This window comes from Herpailurus yagouaroundi, unplaced genomic scaffold (assembly GCF_014898765.1).
Source record: "Herpailurus yagouaroundi ecotype Mexico unplaced genomic scaffold, PumYag 205, whole genome shotgun sequence".
NCBI classification, from domain to species: domain Eukaryota; kingdom Metazoa; phylum Chordata; class Mammalia; order Carnivora; family Felidae; genus Herpailurus; species Herpailurus yagouaroundi.
This window is the reverse complement of record NW_024412436.1, coordinates 9,385,840-9,402,722: the sequence shown is the minus strand read 5'-3', so window position 1 is coordinate 9,402,722 and position 16,883 is coordinate 9,385,840. Positions and strand designations below refer to the sequence as shown.

The 16,883-nt window shown below is 39.3% G+C and overlaps 1 protein-coding gene across 5 annotated transcripts in view; it reads left to right on the top strand.

Annotated features, from left to right (window-relative positions):
- AKT3 (AKT serine/threonine kinase 3) overlaps positions 1-16,883 on the top strand; it is a 309,200-nt gene that overhangs the window by 245,741 nt on the left and 46,576 nt on the right. For all 5 annotated transcript variants that reach the window (XM_040451849.1, XM_040451850.1, XM_040451847.1 and 2 more), the window contains one exon: positions 6,281-6,409. In XM_040451849.1, the coding sequence (XP_040307783.1) occupies positions 6,281-6,409 (129 nt within the window). The remainder of the gene's footprint in view (positions 1-6,280; positions 6,410-16,883) is intronic.

Sequence of the window (16,883 nt, the reverse complement as noted above, 5' to 3'; positions counted from 1 at the left end):
CAAGTTAATGTAAGATACTTTATCAGTTCATAGTTCCTAAGAAGTTGGTGTTCATAGCAACAGATAAATTATTGCAACCTTTGTTACGCTTTCAAAAGTAAGTTTGCTTAGTTTATCAATATATGTTGTAATACGAAATTCTGTTTTAGTAAGGACGCAAATTCCTTGTGGTTACTCGCGAAAAACTTGTATAGCCTCATCATCACCTAAAAATTTGAAAAAATCCCTTTTAAGATTTCATCAGTAGTGCAGATTATATTAGAAACTTTTCTGCCTAGTTCTTATTTTGCAAGTGTAAGATTTCTTTTCAAAGACCATGCCATCAAGTACAGAATGGGCTGAATAGGGACCTATGAAAGGTGCATATAATGATACTGGAATTCATTAAGAATTAGTTTCTCCATGAGTTTGTAACAGGGCAAGAGGTAAAAAATAGTACATACTTCGCTACTGTATTCTATTGGTGGTTAATCTAATCTTGTTTTCTACCCAATTAGAGTTTATTGGTTAATTTAATCATCTACATTATTAATATGAGAAACCCACAAATAGATCATCTCTTTTTCTTTTCAAGTTTATTTATTTTGAGAGAGAGCGGGCATGTGTGAGAGGGCACATGTGTGTGTGCAAACGGGGGGGGGGCAGAGAGAGAGAGAGAGAGAGAGAGAGAGAGAGAGAGAGAGAATCCCAAGCAGGCTCTACACTGTCAGCACAGAACTACATATGGGGATCCTTGAACTAATGAACTGTGAGGTCATGACCTGAGCCAGAATCAAGAGTCTGATGCTTAACTAACTGAGCCACCCAGGGGCCCCAGATTTAGATAACTTCAGAGTCTCAGTGCTGACACAAAGGGATGGCTCAGAGTCTTCCCACAGTACCCCGCCCCCTCCCCCCCAGTCTTCATCAGCTCCCTGGTGCTCACCCCCCATAATCCTGCAGTCTGGAAGAGAGCAGCATAATTGCTTTATTATCTGCTGCCTCAGGACTCAGCCTCCAGCTCCCACTTCTGACCAGTCTCTCTGCATTCCCTCTTCTATAAAAATTTTAAGCCACTGCTATTAAGAACCCCTTCACCCTCTAAGGTTAAATTGTATTATTGGGCTATGTTCCTTATGTGTAGTCAGTTTTTTTTTTTTCTCCAAAGTTTATTCATTTATTTTGAGAGAGAGAGTGCAAATGGGGGAGGGGCAGAGAGCGAGGGAGAGAGAGAATCCGAAGCAGGGGCTTCAACTCAGCCTCAAGATCATGACCTGAGCTGAAGTTGGACGCTTAACTGACTGAGCCACCCAGGCTCCCCTGTGTGTGGTCCGTCCTTAAGCGGCCGGACAGCGGAAGTAAGGTCTCTGCTGTTGTACATTGTGAATCCCTTTCTAGCTCAGGCAGGTTCAAAGTGGAGACGTGTTTTCTTCAGTATTTTGGCACACTCTCCTAACTTCGTGGTACGTTCCTGCAGGTGAGCTTGTATGACACTTGGTTACTTCGATAGCCCTGAGCCTGAGTGTGCAGTGTGTGGAGGATGAATTCCTTACTCCGCTCCTGGACCGGAGCAGCCTTGGTACTGAGGTACCGGGCACTGAGTCTGATACAGCTGCCCCAAAATGGGGTGGGAGGGCGAGGGAGGGGAACTAACTGTGTATTCTGCTCCAGCAGCCATCAGAGCCCTTAGGAAGCATTATTTTCATTCCTTTGTTTAATTACAGTGTCAGCCATTTAAGTAAAATGATACGTAAGATCATTTGATGATCTTTGATGAGACGTACAATAGCTAGATATTAGAATGTGTATCTATATTAGAATACTGTATTCGAAAGTATAAAAAACTTTGCTAGCTTGGCGTATGTTAGAGCAGAGCTTCCCAGCCTGTGCACCACAAAAGGGTTACATGTGTGCCCAAGCCGTGGCCTCCTTCAGCCCGCACGTGGTTCAAGGAGCCTCCGGGCCAGTCCATTCTTGGCCTCCACAGCCCATCCACTGATCCTGGTACACGCTGCAAATTTCATTTTTTATTGTACTTTGAAGTGTTGAAAACACAGTATCAAAGACAGATAGGCGTTTGAGAGTTTAATTTTATGCTACGCACCAGCAAGAACAAAAGGCGCATAGTCTTTCTTACTATGATTTCTTGTCCACAAAGCACAGAAGAAAAAAGGTTTCAGAATCGACCATATTTTTCTATAGGCATGCTGAATGGAGACCCTCTGTCAGGTAATGGCTGTATGCTTCTGCTGGGTACAAATGTTACCTTTTTTTATGGGAACTCTGCGAGGTATACATCTAATATTTTTTCCCTCCTGAAAACATGAACTGTTAGATAACAGCCCTCTCTAACGGGGCAAGGAGTATTAACCACAGTTTTAACATATAATCTTTTCCGTCAAACCTCTTATTTGACTTCATCATTGCTTTTGCCAGTGGACGCATCCACAGAGCATAAATGTAATGCCTGCTCTCAGTTCTGGAAACTAAGACTGAGGGGAGTAAAAACAGGTAGACTTAAAGTTTACCAATGGAGAGTACGTGAACACTCACAGTCAGTAATGCTGTGAATTGTGCACTTTGTGACTAACCAAAAGGACAGCCATGAGATTTAGGAGAGAGAACCAAAGGGAGAGCATTTGTAAATGTTTTTCTTTCTCCTTGACACAGAACGTGTGACTAAATCCCCTTCAGGGTTAAATGCACAGAGGAGATGGTTTCCAGGTGTTCTTGATTATATCTGAGCCATCCATCTCCTCTGAAAACGTGCAGGTTTCTGTGCCTCCTTCACATTTGTGAATTACAACACCCATAGTTCTTAACATTTTACGGAAACTTTGTTATCCTTCTGTGTCAAATTATTATTCTTTTTTTAACAAGCCTGGATAGTTACCCCTGACCTATGTTTATACAAGAATAGGTTTGGGGATATCATTTCTGTAAGGTGATACGTCTCTGACTATGGTTGATACTTTCGATGGACAGGTTGTTTTGACATTCATACTCAGTAAAATAACATTTCAGGATGGTGAGAGAGCAAAATTAATTGATGGAAGAAGGTAGACACAATTGAAAAACAGCCTCAAAAATTAGGAAGTATTTATCTTTTGTTTTATTCAAAAGAAATTATTGAGTACTGAAAGTGTTTTTAAGAAGACGCTCAGCTGACCGAAGTGTTTTATTGGGTTCCATTCCTGTAGTTTCCTACATCATCCCAAAGAACACATACCATTTTGATAACTTGTAATTTAGCCATTAAACTCTCCACATTTAATAAATAAATGGTTGATACATTTATTGAATACTTAGATTGTGTTAAGTTCTACATTCAACATCTCTAATTCTCAAAGCAACCGCATTGGCTGTTACCCTTATTTACCTCTAGTTCATAGATGAGGTTGAGGGACACAGAAATCAATAGCAAGCCCAAGGTCACACAGTGAGTAAGGGCAAAGCTTGGAATTTATATGTGTTCTCTGACTTGACTCCGTTATCTGACCCCCTTTGCTCTCGGCTGCCTCCCATGCATTACACTACCTCCCCCGTCTCTGTGACCCTCTCCCCATCCCTCACAGGCATCCCTTTTTTCTTACTATAGTATTGTGATGGCTTTTTATGAAGCTGACTTATAAAATAAGTAGGATGACCAACTATCTGGTTTGCCCCAGACTTCCCCAGTTCCAGAACTTTTAAGTCCTGCATCCCGGGAAAACCCCTCCGTTCTGGGCAGACTGGGACACTTGGTCATGTTCAACCTATTCCTTCCTCCAACCCTGTCCTGCATCTCCGTCCATTCCCCATCCCTCAACCCCTGGCATCTTAGAGCTGAGATATGAGGCTAGAGAATTAGGTGCAAATCAAGATTTTAAAAAATATGTACCCTTTTTGGTACTAAAAACAGTGTTTATATGTCTCGTTATTTCTGTGTCCATGCATTTCCAAGTAGCCTTGTCAAAATGTGGAGACACAGTGCATGGTATCATGTCTCCATGAATACTGTCTGATGCACATAAAGTGTATCAAGAGGATTGATGCAGGGGCACCTGGTGGCTCAGTCAGTTAAGCTTCCAACTTCAACTCAGGTCATGATCTCATGGTTCGTGGGTTCGAGCCCCGCGTTGGGCTCTGTGCTGACAGCTCAGAGCCTGGAGCCTGCTTTGCTTTCTGTGTCTCCCTCTCTCTCTGCCCCTTTCCCGCTCACGCTCGCTCATGCTCTCTCTCTCTCTCTCTCTCTCTCAAAAAACAAATAAACATTAAACAAATGTTTTTAAGAGGATTGACATACCTTCAACACAGGGGAGCAGGAAGGAATGGAGTAGATAGCACATTCACATTCTCCTCAATATTATTATGTATTATTTGAAGTTTTTATAAGAATTTTTATGTAATGTGTTAATAAAAGGGACTTTTAAATATTTTTAAAAGACCTTTCAGCATTTTAAGAATTTGATTTGGTTTTTTTGGGGGGGGCGCCTGGGTGGCTCAGTCCGTTAAGTCTCTGACTCTTGATTTCAGCTCAGGTCCTGATCTCATAGTTCGTGAGATCGAGCCCCGCATTCATTTCTGTGCTGACAGCATGGAGCCTGCTTGGGATTCTCTCTCTTCCTCTCCCTCTCTCTCTGCCCCTCCCCTGCTTGAGTGCATGTGCACATACTGTCTCAGAATAAACTTGAAAAAAAAGATGAAAAGTCCTACAACATATTGAGTGTTTGTTCATCTTTCTGTAGACCAGTGAAAGACAGACTCCCTTCTCTGCAGTCTGTACAATACATGAACCAGGTACTGAGCTTTTAGTTCAGCTGGGGATGCATCTAGGCCTCTACCCAAGGACTGAGGTCTGTTCAGATCTCTCCTTCCACGAGCACAACTTGCTTAACTGTGTTGGGTTTCTCGCTTATAAGACTTTGGATAATCTGACATAGTATAATATCACATTTTATGTGATTGATACCTGTTTATATTCTTACATGGAGTTCTGTTTTGAAATTGATCTTGACTTCAGGGCTGAGGTAAGCGCTGTCATGTTGTCACATGGAGAAGGAGATGGAGTGCTCCTGAAATAGGTGAAATGTCATTAATGCTGCTGATAACGGTTTCTGCATGCGTTTCTTTGTGTGTGTGTTTCTTGTGTGCGCGTGTAAGTTCTGTCTAGATGACTGAGCGGGGTTCGCATCCTTGTCTGTGTGAGGCTGTAGGATCACAGCTCAGAAGTAACATGTATCTTTGTGTGATGACAATCATAAGGTTGTGCTCAAGTCGGGAGAAGAACATCAGTTATGGTTGGTACTTTTAATTGCGTTGACTTTGCACAAACTCCTTCCCCTTACATTTGACAATTTTCACTTGAGGCAAATGATCTTGGTACTTGGTTAAATCTTTGAGATTCTCTTTGGTGTTTTGGAATTAGTGGGTTCAAAGAGATTCCAGTTTTAAAATGTATGTGCTAGGGGCGCCTGGGTGGCGCAGTCGGTTAAGCGTCCGACTTCAGCCAGGTCACGATCTCGCGGTCCGTGAGTTCGAGCCCCGCGTCGGGCTCTGGGCTGATGGCTCAGAGCCTGGAGCCTGTTTCCGATTCTGTGTCTCCCTCTCTCTCTGCCCCTCCCCCGTTCATGCTCTGTCTCTCTGTCCCAAAAATAAATAAATGTTGAAAAAAAATTAAAAAAAAATAAAAAAATAAAAAATAAAAAAAAATAAAATGTATGTGCTATATATTTTCATTAACTGTTGAATGTTTGACTTTGATATTTTTCTTTTTATGTTTGAAAGGGTTGGTATTTTTTTATTACAAAGACCTTCAAAAGAGGATATCGCCTTACCTTACAAAATAAGATTTAGGTTTGATTTACAACAACCACCTAAAAACATTTCTGTAAGTGAATATTTTATAATAGCAATAGATTCCCAAGAGAAATTGTTGAAAACCATCCATATATATCTAGCAGAAGGTGCTCATCTCTTTGGGATTGTTTAGATCACAATTTAGGGACACAAAAAGGATTAAGGACTGATGTTTGCTTTGAAAAGTTATTTAGGTGTGTATTCTCAGAAATCACACAATAAGGGCTCTTACTCCCATTCGTTTAAAAATCACTAATTTTATCACCATGAAGTATTTGATAAAACCTGTTTCTTTTCACACAAATTAGGAAGCTGTGGGGTTTGTAAGCTCTGAAAGTTCTATTAACTACGGCCATGTCCTCTTTCCAAAATATCTTACTCAGCATTCAGTCATTTGTCAAAACTGTATTTTCCTATTTCTGAAAACTATGAAACACGTTATGTCATTTTTCTTACTACACAGTTGGAGAATCTGATGCTGGATAAAGATGGCCACATAAAAATTACAGATTTTGGACTTTGCAAAGAAGGGATTACAGATGCGGCCACCATGAAGACGTTCTGTGGAACACCAGAATATCTGGCACCAGAGGTAGGCTGTGCTTCCATTCGTAGGGAGAATAAACTGCTTAGCATGAAAAATCATTGCAGTACCTACTACTTTCTTATAATTTTAATTCCGGTATTATTGATGTACAGTGTAATATTAGTTTCGGGTATACAATACAGTGAATTAAACACTTCCCTCAGCAGGACAGGGCACTCCTCAATCCCCATCACCTATTTCACCCATCCCCCCACGCGCCTCCCCTCTGGCAGCCACCTACTTGTTCTCTAGAGTTGAGTCTGTTTCTTGGTTTGCCTCTCTCTTTTCCTTTGTTTTGTTGCTTAAATTCCACCAACAGGAATTAAATCTATTTTGCTTTCACTTGTTTAACATGGTATAACAGAGTAAGAATATGTAGAAAGTAAATTTTATAAACTTTATGAGCACAAAGGTACTAATTTCCATAGAGTAAGTCAATTTTTTTTTTTTTGGTGATGTACATTTTATTTTTTGATTAGGCCCGTTTTGATTCATTTATTAAAATCAAGTAATTGGATGGCATCAGCAAGAATGCTTGCGGTTTTATAAACTACCTTGGATCTTCCTTCGAAACAAAGACACGGTGATAATTTACATTTGTAGTGTTGTGAATTTTCATACTTCATTACTATAGGAAAAGTAAATGAAATGACAGTAGCCACATTTTGGAATTCATGCCAAAGCAAGTCCCAACCAGTGACCTCCCCATGCTGAGGGTTCCACAATAATCTGCTAATTTGTTTGTTAAACAACTGCATATTATGTGTCTACTATGTATTGGGTATTTTTCTGGGTGATGTGGTTACAGAGCAAGACACAAAAGACACTGCTCTCCAGAATGAAACAATAAAAATTGGGAAATAACATAATGTCAGCTAATGAGTGAGTGCCAGGGAGAAAATAAAGCTAGGTGAAGGGAAGGGTGTGGTGTGGTGGCCATTTTAGATAGAGTTCAAATTACTCTCACCGTGTAACAAACCACTCCAGATCCTAGCGGTGAAAAACAACCATTCTGTGTGATCTGGGATTCAGAGTCAGGAATAGTCAGGGGACAGCAGGGATGGCTTATCTCTGCTCCACAGCATGTGGGGCCGCAGCCAGAAGGACGTTGCAGCCACGGGGTGACGTGTGACTGGAGGCTGGAATCTGGAAGCATCTTCACTCACATGTCTGACGACCGATGTTCCTGTCCACTGACTGGTACCCTTCAACAGGAGCGTTTATGTAGAGCCTCCACATTGCTATGTGGTCCAGGCTTCCTCCTAACCTGACGGCTCCAGGGCAGTCCGACTTCTTTGGCTTTGGGCTCTAAAAGTAAGTGTCCTAGGAGCGCCTGGCTGGCTCAGTCGGTTAAGCATCTGACTCTCAATTTCGGCTCAGGTTATGATCTCACGATTCATGAGTCTGAGCCCTGCATCCGGCTCTGCGCTGTCAGTGCAGAACTCTGGCTCCCTCTGTCTCTGCCCCTTCCCTGCTTGCACGCTATATCTCTTTCAAAATAAACAAAAAAAAAAACTTAAAAAAAAAATGAGTGTCCTTAGGAACAAGTTATGAGCTGCTTCCCTTTTCTTTGTTTTGTTTTTGTTCCTTTTGTTCACCTGGCAAACATTAAGAATGTTTTATTAGTTGTTTGCAAATTCCTTTTCATAGTATGTTTTTAATAATTTTATTAAAGTACAGGTCACATACCATAAAATACAGCAGTGGTTTTTACTATGTTCACAAAATTATACGACTGTCACCAACATTGAATTCCAGAGTATTTTCATCACTCTAACAACAAAACCCATACCCATTAGTTCCCCCTCCCCGCTGGCAGCTACAACCCACTTTCTGTCTGTATAGATGTGCCTGTTCCGGATACTTCCATCAGTGGAATCCTACAATATGAGGCTGATTGTGTGGCTTCTTTCACGTAATATGTTTTCAAGGTGTGTCCATGTTTTTACCATTTTAGTGGTACTTCATTCCTTTTTGTGGCCAAATAATATTCCATCGTATGGATATGCCACATTTGGTTTATCCATTCAGCAGTCTGTGGACATTTGGTTTGCTTCCAGCATGGGGCTGTAATGCTGCTGGCAGACATTTGTGCGTGCGTCCCCTTTAGTGGCCTGGTTTCAGAAACTGCACCTGTGCTTACTGGCGAAGCAGTCTGAGACCACACAGATTGAAGGGGTGGTGACCCCGACGCCCACCTCCCCTTCGTAGAAGAGCGTGTGAGATGGGAGATAGTGTTGCAGCTGTCTTTGGAAGATACGGTCTTCTGCAGATAGGACGTTGGGGGAGGTGAGGCTTGGCCAGAGACCTGAATGCTAAGGAGGAGGTAGCTCTGCAGGGTGGAGGGGACGAGCTCTCCAGACACAGGGAGCAATGAGCATGGAACCTGAGGCAGGAACAAGCCCAGTTCTTCCCTCAAACTCCAATAAGGTTAGTGTGGCTGGAGCCAAAGACCGAGGCAGGCATCTGATCTCTGATGGGTGAAGGTTACAGTTGATTGAACACCTGCTGTATAGGTGCGTTGCGTGTTTGGAATGACCTTTTTGTGATAGCATCCTTGATGTTTTTTTAAAGGTGAGGGGACTGAGGATCAGAACTCTTTTTCAGTGGAATCTGTACACAGCAGGGAGGTGGTGGCGAGAGGAACAGGATTGTAACTAGGTCCATCTGGGAAAGGCCACTTTTGCTTTTCTAACGACAGGTGTTATGGCCCCCAAAAGTCACACTTTCAAGGCCACTTATAGATGTGAATAATTGTCAGTTTTAAAATGAATGCTTTATAAATGCTCAACAGGAAAAGGTAATTAAGAGAAATTAGGCAGTAGGAATACATTGCATTTCCTATACATGTATAACTCATGCCAGTTTGTTATTATAATAGTTTTTTTAATTAGAGAGTAAATTTACATTTCAAGATTATTGCATAATTATAAATAAGTGCTAATAATTTGAAATGCAGTACATTTCCAAATATTATTTTCTCAAGAGCTGCCAAAAATATTATTTTTCTCTGTCATAAAATCTAGAGTTTAAGATTCTCCCACTTATTGTGGTGAATTAGGTAAAATTTTAGGAACACTGTTCCTTATTCATTCAAATACAAGATCGTATTTTCTAGAAGAGAGTTGTTTTTGTGAATATCATGAAAAACAAATTCTTTGTTTCTCTGGAGTTCAATTTACCCCTGTTCTCTATGCACCATGGATAGTACTGTCCTGTATTTAGAATAACAAAATTAGTTGTGTCACAGTTAGGGGAAATTATTTCTGAAGAAGATAAACACATCTCATTTCATTCAGAAGCAGATGATCTCTCAAGAAACAAAGATACTCTTTTACATGCTTATATCATCAACTGAAGAACAAAACCAAGGGTTTCATGCAAGAAGGATCCAGTTGTTTCTGAATAGCAACTTTACAATACCCAAGAAATTATCCATTTCTTTAAAAAAAAAAAAAAGTAAGAAAAAATTTCTGTGTACCTATTTTTGTTTGGTTTTTTTCTTTTGGGGGGGGGGGCGGATATTACAGAAGCCTGGTCTTTAACAGCAATTTCTATACCCGTGGCTGATTCCTATCTTTTTGTTTAATGAGAAACAGAGACAGAGCGTGAGTGGGGGAGGGGCAGGGAGAGAGGGAGACACAGAATCTGAAGCAGGCTCCAGGCTCCTATGTGGGGCTCACACTCAGGAACTGTGAGATCATGACCTGAACTGAAGTTGGATGCTTAACCGACTGAGCCACCCAGTCATCCCCATGGCTGATTTCTAATTACAGTCTCAGCCCCTGATTTGTGATCATGGTAGTTACCATTTGGGGATGACAGTTCTAACTTCTCATGCAATTTAAATTCTTACATTTTTTAAGTATTTCTGTCAATCATTACATTTTTGTTAAATAGGGGTAACTTTGAATGTGTTTTACTTTTAAGAACAAGAATTGAAGTCCTTATTTCTTCTCTCCGATATGGACCATTTCACTGTAGAATTCTCTCGTTCGTTAAAGAGGTACTTACTATTTATTAGGTGTCACGCATTATGTTGGGGACTGGGAATAGAAAGAGAGTAAGAAATGGTTTTTGTCCTCAAGTAGCTTGCTATTTACCGGGGTGATAAGAGACGGAAAACAATCCTGACTGTGCAAGAAAATAATTACTTTACTGGGGATCTGCCTGGTGTGGTAGAAGAAGGCAGGGTGCGTAAGCCTGCTGGGAGGGTCCGGGGGCGGTCAGTGGGAGATGGGAGAGGAGGCTGGACACGGACACAGGGATTGGAATGCAAAGGAGTTTAGGTCTGATCTCTTGGAGAGTCACTTCTGAATTGAGAGCAAGGCAATAACGTGATCAGATACATGTGGTCAGAGTTAGTGGGCAAGAGTGACACCAGCTTCTCCCCTTTACTTTGGATGGTGTCCCTCACTTTTCTTGAACCTTGGCATTTCTGGCACATTCCATCGTCAGTGCCGGACTTTTCTTCATAGTATGTGAGTGATCAGACCTGGAATACATTCCTGATTTCCTGCTTCTCTTGTGAATGGCTCAGTGTCAGTATTGTCTCTTCCTCCACAAGACTTGCTTCCACGTTATGGAGAGATCTCCGCACAATCTGTGTGTCAGCGAGCAGTGGTCACCCTCTGCCAGTTAATTGTCTCAATTGGGCAGAAGCGCTTTGCTACTTAAAGATACATGAAGGCTATCAAAAGATACTTCAAAAAAGACTTAGAGATCAGGTCAAAACCCTATTGTTTCCTGTCGGATAAACCAGGCTCCTAGCTGATTTTAAAAATAAACTTAAATTTTAACCAAACTTAAGTTTCTTCTTAAAAAACCCCACAAAAGAGGACTCCTATGGTATAAAAAATGCCCCTTTTTAAAAAAGAGAAGAGAATATTTACAACCATTCTCTTACCTCTTTTGGTGAAGAATTAGAGATATTTATTGATAAAGAATAAAATCATGTGGTTTTTTCTTTTTTTTTTTTAAAGAGGCTGGAGAAATACAGTCCTAGCAGGATATAACATATGCATTTAGTGTCCTACATCTTTAAAAATGCACTAGTATGTATTGGTTTTAAATGAATGTGTTTTCGCTCTTTCTTATACTAGAAGAAAGAAATTTTATCTGCCATACGTTATGGACAAGAAGATATTTTGGGGGGATTTTGTTTTTGTAATCCACACTGCATTTTCAATCTAGAAATTATAAAAGAAATTGGAAGTCGCATATAAGACCTTACTGTTAAATGTTATTATTTGATTTGGCTCTCATTGAATCCAAGCCACTTTATGCAGTGCTAATTATTTAGTCTCAGCTTTGCTCTTGAGTTAGCAGTACCTGATCAACTTTCCAACTGTAAAACAGTTTGAAAATCAAATGTAGCTTACATGCAAGACCCAACAAAATTAAAAGTGTTAAGTACGTTTTGGCAGTTCACTTTTATTATGCCCAGTCCTCAAATGTACCAGCAGATAATCATCTGAATGTTAGTTATTTTTCACATGCTTATGTGATCACACAAAAAGTACATGCTAAAAAGAAGCAGATGGTGACAGATGGGGAAGGTTGAATAAGGTGGTTTTGGAAACCTAGAGAAATGCACTTCTGTAACAGTGTAAAAATAAAAATTATTTGATAATCAAGTTAGAACTAACAAAAAGATTGCAAAAAAATGACTTGGCTGGTGGAAAATATCTAGGATCTAGTACCTAGTTGTGGTTGCTCTTCAGAAAAAAATACATATATAATTTTATTTCATGTGAATGTAAAGTATTTTTTCCAGTGGCTAAAGATGCATTGTTTGATGTTTTCTTAGTTTTCAGAACCTCATGTTTTCGAAAACATCCACTTGCTGTCATTTTATTTGCTTTTATTTTGAAGCCTGCTGTCTGTACTATCTTTTATATAATGTATAATTTGAAAATATCTGAAATAGACAAGAATATTTTGCTATTTGGATAAAGAAAGATTTGCTTGAAGTTATTGTGATGCCATAGAGGTAATAGCACAAATGGAAGTTAAATTTTATATAAATTTAAAGCCAGAGAAATACATTCACTTCTTCAGCATGAGCTAAGAGCATCACATAAATTAAGGATAAAGGTTGTTGCTGGCTTGAAGTGGTCTGTGGGTAGTGGGGGGCGGTTAGAACCTAACTGGATTCAGATGCATTACGTGGAATTTTATTTCTTTATTTTAAATACAGCAAAGAATAGATGTAAAAGATGTCATTTCATGGGCTCTGTCAATAGTGTCTTCAGATCTTGAGAAAAATGAATGAGCCCAGGGCTACATATGTTTGCACATTTAATCTGTAGGTAAAAACAGTAGCACAGTTACATTTTGCTTAGCCCTTGGACAAAATTCTACTGTTTCAAACAGATTGTGAAACCAAGTCTTAAAATGGCTGAGCATTTTGTGGAAATACAAAGTTTTAGTAGCCTTTCTAAAACCGTGTACATCCCTAATATTTTATTTGTTAATAATTCATGTTGCACTCCTCTTAAGGTATTTTTGAAAAACCCTTATCCTCCTGAATGGTTCTGAAAAGGATCCATCCATACTCAGGGGAAAAGTAAGTGACAGAGATATTAGTTCAGGTAGAAGCTGTCTGCTTATGTAGAAGCGTATTTAAGGACTTCTACTTGTACTGTTTCTGGGTAATATTAAAAATCATCCCATTCCTCCCCACCCCCAGGTTGGATGTTACTTACATATGAGCTAAAGTAGTATTTTTAGTTCAACATTTAATGTCTCAGTATGTGTTAAGTTGAGGCTTCTACTTCCCAGGGGTTTGTCACTTCTGTGGCAGCTACCTGTCACCTAACGTTCTTCGCAATGGTGTATGGTCTTTTGACTTTAACAGTAAGAATATTTGCTTTTGGAATGATTCTAGGTTAAGCACAAAGTTTAATTTTAAATTCTCTGACGCATGAGGACGTACACAAAACTCACCCTCCCTGGGTGCCGCTAGTGATGGCCTGTATATTTTACAGTGGCTGTATTGACTTTGCTGACAAAGACCCAATTTCTTGGGATCCCATTATGACTCTTGCTCCGGGATAAAGGGGCAGTGTAGAACTCTCCGGGAAGATGGGTGTTTAAGTATGATTCAGCCACCAGTATTGTATCCATTTCACTTTTCTCTGGTTCAAGAATGTCGCCTGCTCTATCCAGAGATTGCTTTTGAGAGGACGCCGTTAGCTGTATGCAAGGACTTATGTATACCATGCCAGGAAATAGCCCTAAAACCTACAGCCTTCTAATTCCGAGCAAATGGTGTTTACAGTTTCAGCCTCTTACGAATTAACGGAGCAGTTGAGAACCAGGTATAAGATATATATTATGGAGAAAATACCAAGAAACCATGGAATTCATAAGTCTCCTGAAACATACACTTCTCCTAAGGCTGCAATACATTTTAGAGTCTGGATTGGAAGACTGAACAGGTCTTTTTTTTTAAAGGCAAATTCCTCTGATGTTAAGAATATGCGAAGGATTTCCATAAATCGTAAAGTATATAAACGCGTGTTGATACAGAACACACACATATCCGTTACCTGAAATACAAGGTTACCAGAAAAAAAAAATTCCTTTTTGAATTAGTGGTAAATTGGTTCATCCAAGTTCGCAGTTTACTTTCACAACATAGGTGTGCAGACAGTTTGTTTGGATGTTTAATTTTTTCCCCCATCTGTTCTGTCTGGATTATTGATTGAGCAGTAAGCCACTCTGGGGCACACGTCCCCTCCTTACAACTGCTTGCCGTGGCTGCATTGTGTGGCCTGGCGGACAAGCTGAGAGAGCTGCTCCTTCAAACTTCCAGTAAATCCCAGTTGGTAAAAGAACATTGGAATGAATATGTTTTTTGAAAGTGCCCCTTAGCCAAACAGATATTTACACTGGGAACTTTAATCGATGGTACCATTTTAAAATCATAGTTTATTATTTAATATCATTCTTGAAATTAGTAACCATTCAAGAGCTCCTCGTGGTGATTTTTATTTAACTCAGTTGGCTGTTTTATACATGGAAGTGTCTACAACAAATATTACCAAATATCAATCAGATGTTATTAGAATATTTAACAGCAATTGATACCTGCTCTGACTTCCTTGAATCCAGTTTTTATTCCAGCAGAAAATGAAGCGATCCCCGATTCCTGGGGGAAAATTGAAACGAAGTCTTGTTTCCTAGAGTTTGTGTTCTGTTTGGGTGTTGATTTGATGTGACCTCTTATCATTGTTTACTATTTATGTTACTTTTAGTGTCCGGAATAACCTGTTGTCCTTTGTGTCTGTCTTTGGCATTAAATGTGGTTACAAAGTAAAGCTGCATCCACGGTGACAGGACAATAGGGGTAGAAGGAAATCCCAAATGTCTGCACTTGTGTTCAAACCTTGAGCTTAGTTTAAAACGAGAGTAACATTGATTTTGTGGAAAAGAGACACTTTCTTCAGATGAATTCTTTAAGATAAGTCTTTCAGTGGATTGCTGCTCTCGGAGCAGGTTTTGATCTGCATTTATATCCAAATTACATGGTAAGTCACAGGGTCATGGACTTGAAATGCACTTTGCATTGTTGTACCACTGCAGGACCAATTACACTACTCTTTGGATCAGCCCTCATGATAACCATGAAGTAAATTAGCCTTTTAGGAAAAAAAAAAAAAATCATCAGAGGTAGCCAGAAGGAATTGCAAATCCCAGTAGGTTAAAGACTATACATTTTATATGTTACAGTAATTTGTGGGGAAATACGTGCTTTGAGTAAGGGAGAAAAATTATCTTTAAACAATAACATAAAAGAGGCTGTGGATTTTAACTCCACGCTGGAATTTCTAGAGCATTTCAGAGTACTGTATTTTGAGACAGTTTAGATTTAAGGAGAGAGAAAGGCTGTTTGTGGACAGTGGTGGTGTGTTTTAGATTCTGTATCCACATGTAGAATGTTAGGATCACTTTCGTTTTTATTTCTTGTGTTTTTCATCTTCCAGCTGTTTGGAGGTGGGAATTGAACAGAAGTCTTTCTTTTTAATTGATAACAAAGACTCTTAGATAAAGAGGGCTGGCTGAGTCTTTAGGGTGTTTTCTCCTGAACGTTGCTGGACTTTAAATGTCGATAAGATAATACATTACATCGGGTTTGTGCGGTTTACAGTAACGTAGCAAACAGTTCTAATTATAGTGTTATGTATCTATATATTCATTAAAATGCCTAGGTTCAGAAGCAAAACCACTTATTTTGAGAATCGGCATTCATTTTACAAAGCTAAATAAAATATATTTTCTTTTATCAAACAGATTTTTTTACAATGCAGTTTTATTTTTCAGTTGCTTATTTCTCTTCAAAAATAAAACCCTTTTTTTATGTACTCACTTTCCCTTCTGGCCGCAAACCAGGTATTTAAACAAAAATAAAGGATTGCCAGTTTTGCCAGCTGGGGATGAGAACCCGGCTGGTGAAATGTGGGTTCGGGAAGCAGTTAATCCAGCTTTTATGCTTTTTATGGTTTTATGAAAAAAGAGGTTAAAAACCACATTTGGCTCTTTTTCACGTGCGCCACTGTTTTGTTGGTGTTGTAGGAATTCAGCAAAAGGTTACTTAGATTTTAAAATTGTTTGTTATTAGGTAAAATCGTGGGTCCGTTAGATTAAGGCCCACAAACAGTGCATTCTACTAATTGGACATGAGATAGGTTCTTGAATAATCAAAAGTCACTGGTATTTAAAAATTACACATACAACATTTCCTCTCACTTAAGAAAGTGCACAGGCCGAATTCTTTCTGCTGCTTTAGGTTATTTGCTGTTTTCTCTGTATTTTTACATTACTCATTTCAAACAAGTAGAAATTTGAAGTATTTTTAGCTAACGATGAAAACTAGAATTTGTTGTTCTTCCCCGAAATATTCTGCTTAGTTTGTTATTCTATAAAAGATTTTCGAAAAAACGTAGGAAGTGGCCTTGTGTTCATATCTTGCTAATGTAGTTCCTGTTCATCTTGGAACAATGATACAATTGAATTAAAAATCTTTTCATCACATGTGACAACCACTGCTGAATTAATCTTTAAGTAACCTAGCTTTTTCTCAAAATTCTATTCTCCACGCATATAAATACCTTGTCTACCCAAGTGCCTTTCATAGTATTTATAGGTAATCATAATGTAACCATCTAAAATGTCATGTTCAGTCCAAGACATGATTGGTAAATTTTAAATAAAAGTCCCATGGGAGTAATCCTCAACAAGTTATTTACTCAAACTAAGACAGTCTGCAACACGAGCACTACTTTGTTCTGTATCAAATTTTCTTATGTCATCAGTTACAAGATTTTTTTAATCGGTAAATTTTGTGGGTCTGGTTTTCTTGATGTTTTTATCCCAGAGCTATTTATCCCAGAGCTAAGAGAATCAGATAAAGTAAGCTTTAAGATTATTCAGATAATAGTAGCTTAAAGTAAAATATTGAAAGATCCAAACAGAT